The 20,119-nt window shown below is 48.4% G+C and overlaps 1 protein-coding gene across 7 annotated transcripts in view; it reads right to left on the minus strand.

Annotated features, from left to right (window-relative positions):
* The window catches only part of PPFIA3 (PTPRF interacting protein alpha 3), an 841,741-nt gene that overhangs the window by 198,544 nt on the left and 623,078 nt on the right, over positions 1 to 20,119 (minus strand). For 5 of the 7 annotated variants that reach the window (XM_069605740.1, XM_069605735.1, XM_069605716.1 and 2 more), the window contains one exon: positions 17,782 to 17,808. The exons of the other annotated variants lie outside the window; for them this stretch is intronic. In XM_069605740.1, coding sequence (XP_069461841.1) covers positions 17,782 to 17,808 — 27 coding nt within the window. The remainder of the gene's footprint in view (positions 1 to 17,781; positions 17,809 to 20,119) is intronic. 7 annotated transcript variants of the gene reach the window in all.

Here is a 20,119-nt window from a genome sequence, read left to right on the forward strand (position 1 = left end):
TTGAAGGTCGGCCACCTTTGCCTCCCTTACCGCTTGGTCGCCTCCCAACCATGGCACTGATGTTGTTGTGCGTATGGGAGTTGCAGTAAACTATTGTCCTGGGCAATTGGGGGTCAAAGGGGTAGGATACTAGATGGAATTCGTATCCTAGTGCTCTAACAAGGCTGTCTGTGACCCCTGGGGGAAGATGACGGGTCACGCAACGCACAGGCAGCCCAAAATCAAAAATTAACGTGCACGCAACCCCTCGTAGACCACGTGCGTGAAAAAATGAACCCGCACTACGCTGTGGCACCCAGAAACACAAAAATAAGCGTACGCGTAATACACGCAGCCTACAATGACCTCTGAAGGGGAACGCGACACACGGGGCAAGCACAGTTGCTAAGTACGTGCGGAACTCACCGTCTGCCTGGAAAAAGAACGTAAAAAATACCCTTGTGTGCACGTTGGCAACACCCCCGCCAAAAGAAGAATTGTACGCTGTCTCAGGAGACAGGACAAAAGGAGAAGTGAACTTTGTTTGAGGAAACAGGCCCAACAAAAATTCAGAAAAGAGCTGTCAGAGGTAACAGGGAGTACGAACAAGAAACGCTGTGAAGTAATCGCGTGTGAACCAACAAGAAGTACAGATTTCACCCACTCGCTCTCCATGAAAAGCACGTACAAGGAAATGGCGTCCTACATGTAGCTTTTAAACCGGCCCACGCGTACATGTCAGATACGCGTGAACGTGGGCGCTTTCCTCCAATTACACGCGATGACACTCGGACGTGCAGTTTTTCCACGTGTGCTCTGTCATCACATGCTATGAGGGGAAACTCCCGTGCGCGTAATGTAACTTATGCGCTTACGCGCTAAGGGCCTTTGGTCCAATGAAATCGCGTGCGTGTGCTGACGCGCTAAGGCCCTTTCCTCGAATTACACGCTGACGTGCAATTTTTTCACGTGCCAAATCACTCCGTATCAAGCTGGCCACGCAAAAACACACGGAAGACCACACTCCTGCCCAGAAGGCCAAATTACTGCCCCCCCAGAGCCCCGAGCATGCTCCCACCTGCCATCTGCTGCTGCCTGACTGCCTGCTGCCCACGTGCCCTCCCATTTGTTGCCTGCACGTCAGCCAGGGGTGTAGTTGCTGTCACCACCCCTGCTGGAACCGGAGACTCCCGACTGGGATTCCATCGCTCCACAGCCCAGCCCCATGACCCAGTTGCCCACCCACTCCTGCCTCTGGGGTTGCCATGTCCAGCACAACACCATCTGGCACCACTGGCAACCCCCAGCCAGAGAGGCAGAGGGTCACCAGCTTCATTGCCACTGAAGTTGGTGTCCTGGTGGAGCAAGTCCTGGGGCAGTATGATGCCCTCTTTGGAAGTTCGCGCGCCGACAATGAAGGACGGACCAGGATCTGGATGGACATTGTGACTGCCATCAACGCGGAGGGGGTGGCAGTTAGCCACTTACATCATGTAAAGAAGCGCTGGGAGGACTTCAGGTCCAGGACCCTCAACAAGGCCCGGCGCCTCGCTAAGGCAGCGGATGCCAAGGGGCGCCGGGGCCAGCTGTCGAACCATCAAATGAGGGTCCTGGAACGCATATGCCCAGCGCTCTACGTCCAGATCCTTGAGAGGCAGACCCGTCTGGAGTCGAGCGGTAAGTGTACATGCAGGTTGATAGTACGCTGTGCGTTTCATGGTGTGCCAGTAGTGTGCAGGTTGCACATGTGTTCATGTAGGGCCATGTAGGGATGTGTATGAACATGGGCGTGAGGCTGCCACATGCGAGTCCTCTCAGTTGTGAGACACATTGATGGTGTATGTGTTGGTAAGCATGCTGGGCAAATGCAGGTGTGGGAGCACACATGTTTGAATTTCTGTGTATGTACATTTGCATGGTTATGGCATGGATGGTGGTTCATAATGCATGTATCTGCACTGTGTGCATGTATGTGTATCTGACAAGTGTGCAAATGTGATGCAACATGGATGCACGTGACACTGATATGTAGAAGGATGAATGGCAGATGTGACATGTATGTCGATCTCATCACTGCAACAGTTGGAGATGTTGTCATGCATGTACGTGTGGTGGCGTGTGTGCATGTCTAGTGCACTCCTTGTGTTTCATGTGATGTCAGGCTCCCCTTTGGCTGTTCATGCTGTTGTATGTGTATGGATGGTGCTGCCTGGTGCAATATTGCTGTTGAAATGTTCATGTGTGTGAGTTAAAATGACATGTGTGTCGTGGAGTGTGATGCTGTGTCTGTAGTTAAACAATGGCACTCATGTGCAACTGTCATGTGTGTATCAGTTCATTGTACAGTGCCCTGATGCCTGTGTTTTATCTCTCCCTGTCTGCAGCGCCAACTGAAGAAGAGGGCGGAGAGGGTGCTGTGGAGCACAGTGGCAGGGATCATCCCGCCAGCCAGAGACACAAGGCGCGGCTCCCCTCCCAGGTTATCATCTTGTCGGGGAGTGAGGAGTCCGGTGCCGCGTCCCAGGCCGCAGCTGCCGAGGCAAGGTCCAAGAGGCGGAGGTCAGAGTTGGACTCCTCGGCAGCTGAGACCCCACAGGGTCAGACGGAGGAAGATGGCACGGAGTCATCCAGGTTGGTGGGGGGTTTGGTGGAGGAGGAGGCCGTGCAAGGGACAGACACGGGGTCTGGAGGTGGGGATTCCACTGGTGCTAGTGGTGCAGTGCAGGGACAGGAGGCAGCACAGGCCACCGCGGAGGTGCCTGTGTGTAATCCTGTCCCCGATCCTGTGACTGCATCATCCCGCACCAGCAGGGATGCCTACGTCCAGACCCGTTTTCAGGGAGGGGATCAGCTTACAACAACTGGCCTTTCTCTCCCTGCGGACATGGCTATCCGGGACCGGGTTGAGCCTGACCTGGGTGGGGTGGCGTTGCGTCAACGAGCCATGCGAGGTCACCTGCAGTCTTTTCATGAGGAGACTGCACATCATCTCGAATGGCTCGTTGACCGTGTTGACCTACTGGGACAGCTCAACAGGGCCAGATTCCTCCGTTTGCTGGACCTTGTTCCAACCCCCTCCTCAACTGAACCCCCTATGCGCCAGTCGTACTCCAAGCCATCTTCCCACCCGTGTATCACCTGGGTACCCTGTGGAGCTGCCTCTGACCCTGCGGCCAGGCTGGTGGAGGACACATCCCTGCCACAGTTGGGAGTCGGACGTCCAGCAGGGGTGGCCACATAAACAACTGCACCCCAGCCGGAGGAGGATGTGCAGGCAGCAAGAGCCAGGGCACAGGCAGAGGCACAGCAGCAGCAACAAGGAGGGAGCCATGATGGCTCGGGGCCTTCGTCATCGGAGGGGCAGGCATCGGCCAGAGGGCAGGAGGACCCAGGATTGGAAGTGTCTTCCGTGTGGCAGCGGTTAGGCCATGCTATAGATGCGGAGCGGCAGCAGGCAGAAGAGGCACGGCTCACGATGGTCAGGGCGGAGAACTCCATGCAAAGGGCTCTGAGGCGGGCCGAGTGCCTCGAGGCAATTCGCAGGGACCTGGAGGTCCGGATGTCATCGTCCCTGCAAACCCTCGGGGCCATGGAAGAGGACCGCCTCTGGGACATCGAGCAGGAGTTCGATGATGCCCTGGCCCGGGAAATCAGGAAGTGAGCCGTCGGACTAGCCCGCTGCCATTGTATATAGTTAATTAGTGTTAGGTTTCCTTTTGTTTTTCATTTCATTTGGGGCGCTTGGACAATGCCCCACCTTTTTGTACATAGTTGTTCATTAGGTAGGGTTTTTGTAGGTTTCCTTTCAATGGTTGGGCTCATGGACCCTGGATTTGTATTTTGTATATAGTTGAACACTGGATTTCACTTCATTTAAGTTTCTTTTTTACCATGGATCAATGGATATGTCTTATTTTTACACTTTGGATTTGGTTGGACGGACAGACTCTTTGGACCCATTTGCTTTTGGATTGATTTGGATTCTGCCTTCACATATTTTTTTGAATATTTTGGACATGCAGCTTTTTCTTCATTATTTCCATTATTGTGTGATTTTGTTTTATTCATTTGGTTAATTATTGAATACACATTTATTATATACTTTACTGATGTGGTCTTATATCATTTGTTTTGTGCATGTCACAATGTTGATCTTTTGTAAAATGTTTCATCTTTTGTAAATTTGAAAGGTTGATTTTCTCACCAAACCAAATTAAATAAAAAAATATATATATATATATAGTTACATCATGGATTCATTTGGATTTTTTTTTTTCATTATGGACATTAAGTAATGGTTTTTTTTTCAGGACAATGTATTGTAAATAGTTGGACTATGGATTGCTTTCGCATTTTTATTTATCATTATGAACATGAAACAATGGATATCTTTTTGTACCTTTTTTTGGATTTGTGTTGGTGGAGGGAGAGTTTGGATTGTTTTTCTTTCAAATTATTTTGCATTGCTTATTTTCATTCTTTCATCTTTTTCACATGCTTTTCATTTCATGTTTGATATTTTGGTATGCTTTCATTTAATTTATTTATGTACATAATACATTTTCATATTTTAGTTCCATGTGTGGGATTTGCTCATTGGGTTGATGTATGTGAAATTGTGGGTTTACACAGGCAATGCCAACCAGTGTATGTGTGTGATGGACATGTGTTATGTACATAGTTGAGTTTTGGTTTGTGTCTTGATAGGCATGTCAGTGTGGGGTGGATTGGGAAATCATTGTGTCTCAAGAATGGGGTGGCGTGATGTGGTATTTTTTGGTCTAGAAGTGGGCCATGACTGTGCATCTTTATTTCGTGTAGGGGGGGGACATGAGTGGGGGCCTGCTGGCAGGTGCCCTGCACTGCTGGGGGGTGGGGGTGCAAGGGGACATGAGTGGGACATGAGTGGGGGCCTACTGGCAGGTGCCCTGCACTGCTGGGGGGTGGGGTGCAGGGGACCTACCAGAGGGGAGTCCACACCACAGGGGACTACCCTGCACCCCTGGTCATGTCCCGAAGGCAGCCCATCCACCATGGGCATGCCCCCCAGCCAAGCCACATGTCAGCATGCACCATTGATCACCAACGCATGACCCCCTGCACCCCCACCCCCCAGCAGTGCAGGGCACCTGCCAGCAGGCCCCCACTCATATCCCACTCATGTCCCCTTGCATCCCCACACCCCAGCAGTGCAGGGCACCTGCCAGCAGGCCCCCACTCATGTCCCCCTGCACCCCCACCCCCCAGCAGTGCAGGGCACCTGCCAGCAGGCCCCCACTCATGTCCCACTCATGTCCCCTTGCACCCCCACCCCCCAGCAGTGCAGGGCACCTGCCAGCAGGCCCCCACACATGTCCCACTCATGTCCCCCTGCACCCCCACCCTCCAGCAGTGCAGGGCACCTGCCAGCAGGCCCCCACTCATGTCCCGCTGCACCCCCTAGCAGTGCAGGGCACCTGCCAGCAGGCCCCCACTCATGTCCCCTTGCACCCCCACCGCCCAGCAGTGCAGGGCACCTGCCAGCAGGCCGCCACTCATGTCCCACTCATGTCCCCTTGTACCCCCAGCAGTGCAGGGCATCTGCCAGCAGGCCCCCACTCATGTCCCACTCATGTCCCCCTGCACCCTCACCCCCCAGCAGTGCAGAGCACCTGCCAGCAGGCCCCCACTCATGTCCCCCTGCCCCCAGGTCAGGACAATCCTCAATCATGGCCCTTATGGCCAGCCTCCCCAGCCCAAAGACCCAAACAAGTATTGCATCCACCCACATAGAAAAGGCAATTACATGATACAACCCCAATGGCAAGTATGTAAATGAACACATGTCCATCACACACACACACACAATGGGTGCAAGTGAATGTGAAAACCCATATCATGACATGCATGAAACCGATGAGATAATACCACACATCGAAGTATGAAGAAAAAAATGTATTAAACACAACATGAATGTAATCAAAATCCAGCACACAACAATGGGAATAATAAAAGAAAAGGCGCATGTCCGTAAAAGAATAAAAAACAAGAAATCATAATCCAAAGAAATCCAAAAGAAATGGTGTCCAAAGTCATAGTCCAACAAAGCAAATCCAAGGGAAAAAAGAAAGTGAAAACCATTGCTCCATGGTGAAAATTAAAAAAAAGAGAACAATCCAATGGTGAACTATGCACAGATGAACAATCCAGGGTCCATGAGCCCAACTGATGAAATGAAACCTATCAAAAATACTACCTAATAAACTATATACAAAAACGTGGTGCATTGTCCAAGCGCAACCAAAATAAAGAAAAAACGAAAGGAAACCTAACACTATCTAACTATATACAATGGCGGCGGGCAAGTCCAGCGGCTCACTCTGTGGTGTCCCGGGCCAGGGCATCATCGATCTCCATGTCTATTTGCCAGAGGCGGGCCTCTGTCCTGGCCCGAGGTCTCGCAGGGAGGCAACTCATGGCCTGTTCTAACTCCCTGCGAGTTGCTTCGAGGCACTCTGCCCACCTCAAAGCCCGACGCATGGAGAACTCCGCCCTGACCATGCTGAGCCGCGCCTCTTCCGCCTGCCGCCGCTCCGCACCTATCTGCTGGCCCAACCGGTGCCACATGGAATACACTACCATTCCTGGGTCCTCCTGCCCTCTGGCCGATGCCTGCCCCTCTGATGTTGATGGCCACAAGCCATCATTGCTCCCACCTAGAGCCTGCTCCTGCTGCTGCTGTCCATGTGCCGTGTCTGATGGTGCCTGCACATCCTCCATCAGCTGGTCTCCAGTTGTGGTGTCCACCCCTGCTGGGCCGTTGACTCCCGACTGTGGCAGGGATGTGAGCTCCACCAAGCTGGCTGTGTTGGTCAGGCCATGTCCACAGGGGGCCCTGGTGGAATCTGAGCCGGAAGACGGTGTGGAGAACGACTGGCGCATAGTCTCCACAGAGGAGGAGAGGTCCGCCAGAGTCCGTGACACATGTAGGAACTCACCAACCAGGGCCCCTCCCAGCAGTGCCACGTCACAAAGCTGCTCTCTGTGATGGCGTGCGTTCTCTGCCCAGAAACAACGCACGTCATCACGAATGACACGCATGCGCAACGCGACACCAACCAGGACGGAGCCCATACGTTCGTGGGACCCCTCGTCCACAGTTAGTGGAGAGGCAGATGACATGGCACTCTCCCCTACCTGCGGACGGGCCTGGGACGGGGCCTCCCTGCTGGTGCATGGTGGTGCATGTGATGCTGGAAATGCATCGGAGGGACAGGGCCTCCGTATCCTTGTCCTTTACTGCTTTTCATCGTGTGTTCTGACGTGTTTTCCGCGCAGGAGTTCATGTGGGACTCCTGGCGGTGCAGCTCTCTTTTGGTTTGGTGAACGGACCCGTGGGATACCCTTATGGCACCCATGGGTGGGGGTACAACCCTGTGCCCCAGTGTATGTTTTTGGGCACCTGTGGGTGGCCCACAGAGCAGGGTATGGGCTGGTGGCAGCTCCATGCTGAATTTGACAGGTGCGCCGAGTATCCTCCATTTTGGGATACCCCGGCCCTGCCATTGGGATCAGTTGATCCCTGATGGAAAACAAGATGGCCCCGGTGGCCTCTTGCTTTCTATTACCCATTACCTTGTTTTCCCAAAGTCCTGGGAAGCCCTGACTCTGTCCCTTCCCCCTGACTGGCTGTTGGATGGAAGTGCCATATATGGTGTTGTTGTGAAGGCCCAGTCAGACTAGCTGGAGCATCCCCGGAGATGTATGTTGTGGGTACCTCCTGTGGGTGGGACCTGGGTGAATAGAGTGTGTGACGAATATGCATTCTGTGTTGTGGGTGTCTAGTATCTGGTGGTTGACACAATGACAGACAACCCTGCCCGAAACCGGTATGAATGCAGCTTGGAGTGTTGAATGGCTCGGTACTTGTCCCAATACACATAACTTGTTGTGAGTGTCTGGAGAGAAGTGAATGGCCTGAATACCTTGTGTGCCCGATTGGCTGCCTGCCTGCATGAATGCCCGTAGTCGTGATTGGATGCTTGAGTGTGACCCAGTGGAATGAATGGGAGATCAACAGTATATCTGGGGACCTCTCACTGCTAGGAATCGTGTTCAGAAGCTGAAGTCCACTACGACGAGTAATTGGATTAACTGACACTTGACCTTGAAGCCCTTGCTGGACGAGAAGAATTGCTGTTGCTTTCCTTCACAATCTGAAAGCTGTTGTGCCTCCAAGGACTGACCCAGAGAGGACCTGGTAAGGCGCCCTCTTCCCGAGCTGCGAGGGACCATCGTGCACAGCTGATCTTTGCCAACGCTCCCTGGTAGACAGACCTTCGACAGGCTGCCGACCCGATACGGGGACTGCTGCGGAACTCCAAGGAGAAGCACTCGGACTGTTGTCCGCCACTGTCGAGGACCGCCGTCGCCGACCGGAGCCACCGTGCTCCCGTTTGCCTAAGAACTTCATTGATCATCGGACACTCTCGTCTGCATCGTCACCAGCTTGTCTCCCGCTGGAGAAGGCTCGACCGTCGACGCGCCGAGAAGCATCCACCGGTGGGTTTCCGCCACCTACAGACCGCAGAGACGCCGACGACTCGACGCCCGTGCTGGGCCACAGTTCTTCATCATCTCTTTGCGGTCCAGAACTATTGTCACCGAGGTGCCCCGCACGCCTCTTCCTTGCAGGACGCCAACGCTCTGTCGTCGACGAGCACCGCTAGGAACGAAACTGCCACTTCCCTGCCATAGTTCACCCTGTTCACCGTCGGACGTTCGATGACCCGTGACTCCCGCCTTAAAGGGAGGGCACTCAAGAAGGGCCGTTGATTCCCCGATACCCAACGCCAAGTTCCCCGGCACCTCTCGACGATCCGTGGCTCCCGCCTGAAAGGGAGGCACTCTAGAAGGATCGGTCGACGCATCGTCTGAGAACTCTACTCCACCAGGTAAATTGGGGGGTAAACCTTAATAGGAAGAAGTAAGACTATCGGACAATATATGGACTGGGCTTGTGCTATTTATCTTTATTTACAGGTTGCCCAGGTGGGGGGGGGGGATCTCCACACAGAACTGTGCCTAGTGGTAGGGGTCAGCATTCTGCTTATTGTTTCCACCATCTTACATTCTTGCCTATCTCTATTGCTGGTTTACTCGTTATTGATCTGTGTGACATTTTAACCATTCAGTTGATGCACTTAAATGAGATTTGATAACAGTAGTGGTACCACTCTAGAAGTTTATATATTTATCATTATTGACTTCCAAGTACAAAGTGCGTTATTGTGATCGTGTACATACTTTTGAATATTAATTATATAAAGACTGCGTTTTCAGTAATAGTGTGTGGACATTCCTTTGTGGGGGTTTGGGGACTACACTGTACTTAAGAACCAGCCCGCATCACCTCTTGAGAAGCTAGGCCTTGATTGCTCGTCCATTGCTACCGTAATAGAGAATCTTGGCTGGGGTCTGCTGTGCCTCTCCTCTACCAAATATGCAGGAACAGTCCTGGCACCTGCAATCAACATCAACATCCATGTAGAAGGGCTCCTGTAAACCAAGATGTTGCCTTCAAAGTCACATACATCCATGGCGTTTCAAAGTCACACACAAACCTCAAGCACCATACATGTACATGATATCAGCACCCATTCCTCACCCCCCCTTCATGTCCAGGAACAGAGACAGCCATGCTTTCATATGTGCATTCCGCATAGAGCTTCCCATGTTGCATTAAAACACATGCACCAACCATGTGGTTCACACATAACTGGTCTCACATGCATGACCATGATGTCCCTGTACACACACATCCATAAATGGCCTATGTCACACATACAGGCAACACTGCAACATGCCCTGTCTCACACAGCAATGCTTGCACACTTACCGCTCAACTCCAGACGGGTCTGCCTCCGAAGGATCTGGGCGTGGAGAGCTGGGCCTACGCGTTCCAGGACCCTCATCTGGATGTTACTCATGCGTGCCCGGCCCCCCTCCACGAGGCGCCGGGCCTTGTGGAGAGTCCTGGACCTGAAGTCCTCCCAGCGCTTCTTGACGTGCTTGATGTCGCGGGTTGCCACCCTGTCCGCGTTGATGGCAACCACTACGTCGTCCCAGATCCTCTCCCGTCCTTCCTTGTTGGCGCGTGATGTTCCGAAGAGGGCATTATAATGCCCCAGGACATGCTCCACTAGGACACCAACTTCGGTGGCAGTGAAGCTGGTGGCCCTCTGCCTCTCTGGTTGGGGGTTGCCAGTGGTGCCAGATGGAGATGTGCCTGACATGGAAACCCCAGAGGCAGGAGTGGATGGGCAACTGGGTCCTGGGGCTGGGCTGTGGAGCGATGGTATCCCAGTCGGGAGTCTTCTGTTCCAGCAGGGGTGGACACAGCAACTGGACACCTGCAGATGGCTGATGTGCAGGCACCAAATAGCAGGGCACGTGGGCAGCAGACAGTCAGGCAGCAGCAGATGGCAGGTGGGAGCGTGCTTGGGGCTCTGGGGGGCAGGAAAATGGCCTTCAGGGCAGGAGCGTGGTCTTCCGTGTGTGTATGCGTGGCCAGCTTGATTCAGAGTGATTTGGCATGTGAAAAAATTGCACGTCAGCGTGTAATTCGAGGAAAGGCCCTTAGCGCGTAAGCGGGTCAGCACACGTATGCGATTTCATTGGACCAAAGGCCCTTAGCGCGTAAGCGTGTCTGTGACGTATCGCACACGGGCGTTGCCCTTTCGCGTGTAAAACTTCACGTGAACCCCAGTTATACACGTACCCCACTCGCACAGGCCTTTTCGTGTGTGAAACTTCCCGCAAACCCCGTAATACACGTACCCTGCTCCAATCACGTGTGAAACTTCCCGCGAACCCCAGTTGTACACATACCCCAATCGCACAGGCCCTTTCGCGTGTGTAACTTCCCGCGCACCCCCGAAATACACGTACCTGGATCCAATCGCGTGTGAGACTTCCCGCGAACCCCCGTAATACACGTACCCTGCTCCAATCGCGTGTGAAACTTCACGCAAACCCCAGTATACACGTTCCCCGCTTGGCGTTTGCTGTTTGACAGCCCTGTAAAGTGGTCCAGGGTTAGCGCAGCCCTTTGCGCTGGATTGGGGATTTTGATGGCTTTTCCTTGTGCGAGGGCATTCTTGGGGGCGTAACTGGCGCTGCTGCAGAGTCGCTGCGCCAATCTGCGCCACGGCTGGTTTTGGAGGCTGAAATCATTGAATATGCTGTGCGCGGAAATCGATTATAGCGCACACGGCTGGCGCAGACATTGGCACGCGCACACTGTGCGCCAGCTGCGTGCGCCACTTGTGCGCAAAATTCTATGAATTACCCCCTTAATCGGAAAGCTCAACCATTAGGAAGTCAAATTAAGTTAATCTTCGCAAAATATTGTCAATTCTCTCTTATTCCGTTATGTGATTTTGTAACTATGAAAGTTCAAGCTGCACTTATTTACTTTCTGGATATATGCCCTTTTGACTTATGTTCCTACTTGGATACTCTTCAAGGTTGTCTATTCAAAGGAGCTTTACACATGGCATTGTAAGTCCCTAACTGTGTGATTAGGCATGAGTTAAGTCTTATATCATTATCTTGCAGAGTGTTATGGCGCTCGTTGTTGAGCTATGCAAAGTTTCTGAATCCTCCAAATAATTGCTTATATAAAGATCTCCAATGTTTAATGGAAGAAAAATCAGTTCATTCTATTAACAGGTTTAAATCCCGTATGCAAGAAGTTTTGGATAGACTTTGTGTAACACAATGATTTGTGCATTAAACCTGCCTTTGTTAAAAAGAAATTGTTCGAAGAAGACTGGATTCGAACTACTGACCAATTGAAATTATACCCTTTGTATTTTGAATATGCCACATTCACACGGAAGCGTTTGCCATGTAATCACTATATTTCTATATTTCCTTGTTTTGTGATTAGAGGGTTATTCATGCGTTTTAAGATGAACCAATTTAGAACTAAGGAACAATGTCATCACTGGGCGGGCATGACATCATGTATGCAATCTATGCAACGTAGGTTCCCTTATTGTCTTGAACCATATGAAACCTTGAAACATTTGGTGCTCGATTGTCCTCATTTTAAAATTCCCTGTACGCTTCTATTGATGAAATTTGTTAGCGTAGAATTCGTTGATGCACTGCATTTTTATGGGATAGACTTATGAATGTTTATTTTCCATTAATTTACCATTAGGACATTTTTTAAAGGTTGTGGAAAAAGAACTTGCTCGCTTTGAAACCCTAGATGAAATCAGTCAATGATGATAAACTAAAAAAACTAAAATGTGTTTTATTGGTGTTGAAAATATGTTTTAGTTTGTTTTGTATGAATTGTTATTTTACGGATATTGCAAATTTGTCTTTTTGTAAAGGTTTACCTTTTAACCAAATACAATAAAAATAAAAAATAAAACAAGGAGATCAAGTCAACACTTTGTGCCCAGGTTGTTTCTTATTTGGTCCAAATCTGCCCAGCGGTTTTCGCGCTACGGCTGTTCAAACATTGCACTTTTTTCTATGGGAAAATAAATGGGCTGAAAACTGGGGTGCTTTATTTTCTTAATACATTTTGCATTTGATAATCCAAAAATGTGCAGCTCGTAGGCGGCCCTTGACAAACATTTAATTCGAAAAAATGTCATCCAAATCCTTCCAGCAAGTCAAATGTTATTAGCAATAGAATTTTGGGAAAAGTGGCTGTTTTTTCCTTTCAGAAAAGCCTCTTAGCCTTTCTGCTGCAAAGCAACATGGGAAATGTAGCTATATTTTTAAAACCTACTGGATGGAATAACCCCAAACCTGTCCTGAAAATTAAGTCAACCCTTCATACCCAAGTTGTGTCTTATTTGGTCCAAAACCATCTAGCTGATTTTGCACATTAGCGTGCAGAAATGTGGACCTTTTCTCTATGAGAAAATGAAAGGGAGTAGGCCAAAACAGCTTTCTTAACTTTCATTTTTTAACAAAACCCAAAATTTCCAGTTTGGGAGGGCCTAGGACAAAGTTATCTTTTTGGAAAATATCAGCCAAATCCATCATGCAAGTCAAAAGTTACTAGCAATAGGATTGTCAGATTTCCTATGGATCTAGGCAAACACCTTAAATCTAGTGCGGCGGCTGCTGCACTATAATATTATATGTTTACATGTTTATAACAGTGTTTTAATTAAAGCTGCTTGACATTTACTTTACCTGCTTTGCATTTAAAAGCCTAATACATTTATATATTTTGTAATCCTGTGTTGCTTGACTTAATTCAGTTCTCTGTTGTATGTGGTTAACTGTACTTCAACCCCAACCCCATATCTCCTGGAGTTCGCCTTGTAGCTCATTCTATGTTACACTGATAGATTGGCTAGACCCAAGTGTAATTACACTGTTCATTAACAAGGGTGGCCTCTGAGAACCCTCGCACAGGGCCAGTTCTGACAATCCATCTTAACAGTGGGGATTACTGTTTTCAACCCATAGTGTGGTTGGTGTCCAATTGGACACCAATGTTCTTTTAGGGAGAATATGCATATATAGTTTTTATTTACCATGTAGTATCCTTGACTTACTGCACGTGTTGTTTAACAAATAAGTATAATCTTGACAGTTACCTGTGTGGACGATCTACTGCTTGATAACCAATGTGTATGTCAACTGTACTTAACACAGTTCCCTGATCTCCTTAGTCTCAGCCTTACTGCTCAGTCCTGCAATGTGTTCAGTTCCCTGTTCCCTCATGTTGCTATGTGGGTGTAGCTGGCCATGACGGGTGGATTGGCCCAGGGTTGATTATACCTATTCAGGTAGGTTCAGGAGAGACGAGAGACCATTTGAGAACCAAAGCTGAACCCGAGGTCCAGGGGGATAATTAGAGAAACCAGAGAGGAACCTAAGGTCAAGGAAGGGGGAAGGACCAAAAAAGAAACCAGATCTAAATCTAATGTCCCGAAGAGATACGTCAAGAAACACAAATTGAGGCCACTGCCCAGGAGGGACCATCTGAGAAACCTGAACTGACAGGTCATGCAGAAGAGAAAGTGGTACAGACAGAATAGAATGAAAGTTCCAGGGGGGGGGGGGGAGGTCGTTATGTAAACCTGTAAATCGCCAGAGAGTAAAGAAGACTGGTTACAACCTAAACAGCAGGATGACAGGAAACAACACTGAAAAATGCCTGAGAATAGAAAGTATGTCACCATCAACAAGAGAGGCTGATGGAAGCAGACGGGGGGCCAAATGCTAAACGGCCAGGAAGTCGAGGATAAACATTTGCTCTTGAAGCGCGGTGGAATGCAGAGATGCCAAGTGGGCCCAACCAGACTCTACAGTGCATGCCTGAAAAGTCTACCCTGAACAATATTTGGGTTTAAGTGGAATAGGGCTGGAATTATGAAGTATAAGTTTGGTCCCTTTTACGTTAGGCCAATCCTTTTGTGAACACGCAAATACTTGTAAATAGGCCATGAATTTGGATAATAAAGAAAGACCGACCTTCCAAATGCAGCAGTCAGAGAAGCAAAGGAGAACTGGAGAACTATTCCGTGGACCCTATTTCCCCCACTCCTTTAATATCGAAGGACATAGAGCCACAGGGAAACCCTCTGGAGAAGAAAACCCTGTGGGACAGGTTGAGTGCAGTGTGCAGATCGGTTTCACACCTTTCCTTTGATGCAGCCTCTTCCTTAACGATCCTTTTTACTGCAACACTATTCGTCGGATGATTCTGGTAACACAGCGGAGTCTTGTGCTATAATGGAATACAAAGAGAAACTCATGGGACTGAAGGTGCTACGCTGGGAAGGATTCACTTAATATGCAGACTCTAGACAATGTACCAAATGCTGTGAAGACAGCAGAGAAGCGCAAGCTCGGGGGAATCGTTGAGACTGAAGAGGAAGCCTAAATGCATGGGGAAAAGGACAGATAAAAGAAGGCTGAGGAAATGAATAGCTAGAGGGAAAAAAAGATCAGATGAAAGTTTGAAAGCCTAGAGAACAATCTCACAGAGCATTTCGGTGGACAGAAGCAATGCACTGTTTCCTAGGCAACCATTGCCTAAAAACATTTCTGGAATCAAGAGCCAACAGCAAATGTGACACGTAGCACACCTTGCTTTATAAAGGACTGCAAAGTTACACAGCACTCTCGTCGCCATCCTGGAAGGTTGTTAGAACGAGACGAATCGGATGTCTCCAACAATGCCATGTATAATGTTGCTGTACCTGGGGCGTAACAAATCCTACAATCATTTTTGTTGCATAGAGTATGGTAGCCTAGAAACTTATTAAGCTTAGTTTGGGATTTTGGAGTTGGTCATTTTTATGAAAGACTTTGGGGCTCTGTTTGGATTTCCCCGTAATTCGTTGGTAGGGTCACGTTACATGTACACTTCACATACACGGATCCCTGCCACCACATCTTTCTCAATTTCACTGCTCAGTGCAAAAGGTGAGGACACAAAAGCAGCATACACACTTGTATGCCGCCCTTTTGCACTCCGCTGTGCAAATTGAGTAAATGCTGTCTGCCATGAAAACATGGCAGGCAGCTTTTACCATGGATTCCTAAGGAGCCGGCCTAATTCTTGCAGGAATTCCTTTCATTTACGCTAGTTTGAAAATTCAACTAACTTTGGGTTAGCCAATCCATGACAAGGGACAAATAGAATTAGGAGGGTAATCTGACTGCACCTGAACTTCTGCTGAACCTTCACATTCAAGGGGAGGAAAGGAACAGAGGGGACTCTAAAAGGGGTTGAGGAGGCATCACGTAAAGACGTTCACCATCCTGATTCAGGATGCATGAAGGGGGCAATTCCCATTATATTGTAAGGAAAAAATATCCAATACCATAGCACTGTAAACAGCAAGATCTGCTTGACTACCTCTGAGTGAAGGAGTGAGAGTTTAATTGCTTGGAAAGTTGGCCTACGTGTTCAAAGCACATGCCACATGGGAGGCCACTAAAAAGCTACTGAGAGGATTAGCCCTGGGCCAGATCCAAATTGCAAGTCTGCAGAGAGGGGGCGAATGGGAACCTCCTTGCTGGTTTATGCAAGCAATCGCAGGGGCAGAAAAAGTATTTTCTGGCTAACACTACTGCATGACATGGGATGCACTTCTGCCGCAAGACATGTCAGTGAAGGACCGGCCCAGCCTTTCCGCAAAACCTACTGAATGAGCTAGGTTCACAAGGCTGCATTGTGGCCCAACACAATTGCATGACTTCAGGCATATTTGCCAAAGTGCGACACAAAGGAGCAGAGACACATGCAGCACATAGAGGCTCCTGACAGCAGTTTCATAAGAGAGCCAACAGGCTGCTTTCAGATGAGCAAATCTATTGTTCAAATAGTGTCCTATTCTCCTTCAGTGTTGAAAGGGAATAAAGGGCCAATGCAACCTTCTATCTACCGAACCATATGGCAAGACTTAGGAATACGCTGCAGCAGCGCAACATGGAGACAAAGAGCCACTCCTTCCATTAAGGGACACAAGCAGGTGTGACTTGGAATAATGCTTCTCAGTTTGACTCTGGTCCAAGGTCCTGCACACTGTCATTCTTAGGCACTTTGATCTGGAAGAAAATATCCACATATACTGAATCCTCTTTCATTTCCAAAACTAACATATCTGGAAGGGAGTTGGAGGCAAAGAAAATAGGAGTGTCACCATCAGCTCCAGAGAGGAATACAATTACTTGTATACGGTGAGAAAGCACTAGGTTCTCTAGATATTGGCCAGGCCACGTGTTCGGCAACGCCGAAGGATCTCCTCCGCTCGTCCCCTCCGTCGAAGATCTTGCTCGGCGGAGAAACAGCTTCACAACTGCGTCGAGGGAGGGATCTATGTGTTATATATTAATAGGAAAACGACCAAAGGTTGAGGAGATGAAATCTGCAATGTCTCTCGAGGAGCTCCGCGTAAAGGTGACCAGTAGCTGGGCGGGAAAAAAAAATCTGAGGGACCTCGACGCGTGAGGGATTGTGGGTACAACGCACGTCACTATAGGGATAGTGTTTCAGACACGCCTTGTCGACGTCCCCTTTTCGACTACGAAAAACAAAATGCAATACTCCGCAGTGACCACTGGATGTCGGACCTATGCACAGCATGTGATTCTAAGCAGATTAACAAACATCAGAAAGTTAATTATTAAGGTTACACATCTGTAGCCATGCTTTAACATTAATATACACGTTTCTATGTCGGAATCTGTCTCTCGCCTTATCTGGGGTTGGGAACACGCCTTTGATGGTACGCTCAACATGGGCATCCTGAAAAAAGGCATGAAATCAAATAGACCTCAATGGTTCCAGATGTAAAGTATTGACAATCAAGCCCAGGTGGGTAACGCATGTTGCAAACATTGATCCAGTTGTGTGAAATTATTAGATTTATGTTGAAGAGGGAGTTTTTAAAAATGTATTCATGAGTCCTAAAAGTGGGCTTAATCTGGCTACAGATGCACATGTAATTAAACAAACATTTGGACTTGTGTAGTTGAAATCTCCAATCCCAATGTATACAGCATCAAAGCTGTACCGAGTAAACAGATGCCCCTAGCAATCATTGGAATTCACACATGTTGTTGTGCATGTGGTGTTGTGGTCTTCCCACAGGGGGTGCTGCCCTTGATTTGTTGTTGTAGTTTGCTTAAATAAAATGCAATAAAGATATACTGAGAAAAAAGACAGGAGTAACTGGGCAGCTGAGGAGCTTGGCACACAGCTCAAAGCTTACAACATTTTTTAAGAATGTCACCTTTTTATTATCACATCATTGTACGCATTCATACCTGTTCCCAGCTGATCTCCTTGGTCTCCTGGTAGAGGTTAAAGGGTTAAGCGACAAGAGGAGAAAGTGAGAAAAGGCTTGTTAGTAAGAGGTTAGTGCGTGCACAAAGGAAACAAGGCAAGAGCAGTGTAATTCGCATAGAATGAGATGCACACGTCAGATAGAAAATGAGTGCCTAAGGGATCAGAGCTGAAAGGGAAGGGTACAGAGAGAGCAGGTGGAAAAATGAGAAGGAAAGATGGGGAGAAACAACACGAGAGCGAGAACGGGAATACGGATAGAGATGGGAGGAGGAAAAGGAAAAAAACTGAGAACTGGAGAGAGAGAGAAAGAACAGGAAAGCAAAGAGTAAACGAGATAGAAGAAAAAGCATGTTATTTACCACGATAGCTAGGGCATTGAACAGTCCCGAGCAGGGTCGGTTCATTTTAGGAAGTCCGAGTGGGCTCTTTGTCCACTCAAAGACTCTGCCCCATTCTTTCCAAATAGATAATCTAATTTCAGTCCATTTTTTTCTGATGAAGTGGACCTTAATTAAGGTTAGGACATAGGCAAGGACATTGACGGCTCAGAAAGCTCAGTGGCAACACATCCAACATGCAAGTCTCACATTAAAAGATTTCCAAACCACGATCTTGACAACTACACTTGGCCATGGCACTCGTAGATCTCAGAGAAATCAACTTGAATTCCCATAAAAGTCAACTCATTATTAACATGACATTTCAACCGGCGTTATCTTCTGCAGAGTCGGATTCAAAACTTGAACATTAGCTTTTGTATTGTTTTCTGGGAAGATCTTCAGACAGCCTAATTGATGACTAAATTCTCTTCGGATATAACGACAAGACAAAGCCTCAAATGAACACACAAATGTATGAAGTGCAGCAAAAGAATAAAAAGGGACAACAGATCCTCTCTCCAGGACAACAAGCTTCCGGGTGAGAACTTTTGCCAGTGTGACAAATTCAGGGCCACTCGAGGCTGGCAAGGAATGATTGACCTGCAGTCTTTGCAACTAAATCGCTTAAGGTTTCGCAGTGGTCTTGTAGCTTTTTTGTGGTGTCATGAAGCACTACTAGGAAAATGCGCTGATTCAATCAATTAGAAGGTATGCTCGTGCAGTGCAAATACAGAGGCTGTCCGGCTGAGCAATTGATGTAAGGATGGAAAAAGTACCCCCACTCTAGGACAACATGCCTTCAACCAAATCAGACTGGTGTTGGCCCATTAAAATTGGACCATTCTCCTTTTCACCCCTAGAGCAGGACAGATTGCTTCAGTTATCGAAGACTGGTGCCTTTGAAGGAGCCATTGATGGAGAACATTGTGCTCTCCACTATAGTAGCACCCCGGCTGAACTCTGGTTCTAGAATACTAGCGGTCACCATCATTAGTGGGGTTGGTAACATCAAGTAAAGTTCTCCTGAAGTTTGTTTGGCATCTCAATGTGCTCTGGAGATATGAAGGCTCTTTACATGTGTGTTTTTAGAATGGTAACAATAAATAGAAGCATCAGAGTCTTGGGCCAGTGTTGATTTGTAACATTTCGAGACAGGCTCATGTTAAAAACAGTTTTGTCTCCATCCCTAGATGCTTGGATTATGCAAAGAACATCTCTGTATAAAGTGAGTAGGCACCAGTGCCACAATTTAGTGAACATCTGACGGTCAAACTGTGGATCTTGAAAGGAAGAGCTGTCCTAGTCGACACAGCAAGTCACTCATGTTTTTCGTGAGCGAGTGTGCAACTATAGTGGAACAGGAGTCTTTAGTGGTGTATTGCAGGATCTCCTCTTCTGGCCACTCTTAGAGGAAACTGATCTTGGTCTCCTTTAGCCAACTCTTAGCTTTCAAGGAGTGTCCAATATCAGTCCAAACGACGGATCTTTGAAGTGGATGCAGATCGACAAGGATAGGATTTTACTGGAACTTAGGAGACACAGTGTATTCAAACGTCACCAGCATAGGGATGAACACTCAAAAAAAGGATGTCACACTATCCCGAGCTCTCAATTAGGCACAATAATTTAGTCGATATCAGGCTTCAGCCCACGGGTTAGGCTGCGGTACGTGTCTAACCGTGGGTGTTTCCAACAGTGTTAAAACCTAATTTTAAAGATCTGCATAGAAGTTCAGTGGGGTTGAAAGGTTTTTATGGGGGGGCGGGGAAGAGTGTGGAGTGAGATTGTATCCACTGCAGGTGACGATAGAGCCTATGAATAGGGCAGATATCTGTAGAGTACAGCTTGGTGAGCAGCGTTCCAGGAGAGATCATCACCCTCATGAACCTTTATCTTACAAGAGCTGTCCTGTTACCAAAAGCAGGGCTCCAAATAA

The sequence above is a fragment of the Ambystoma mexicanum genome, chromosome 1p (genome assembly GCF_040938575.1).
Source record: "Ambystoma mexicanum isolate Mex_15411 chromosome 1p, UKY_AmexF1_1, whole genome shotgun sequence".
Lineage (NCBI taxonomy): Eukaryota > Metazoa > Chordata > Amphibia > Caudata > Ambystomatidae > Ambystoma > Ambystoma mexicanum.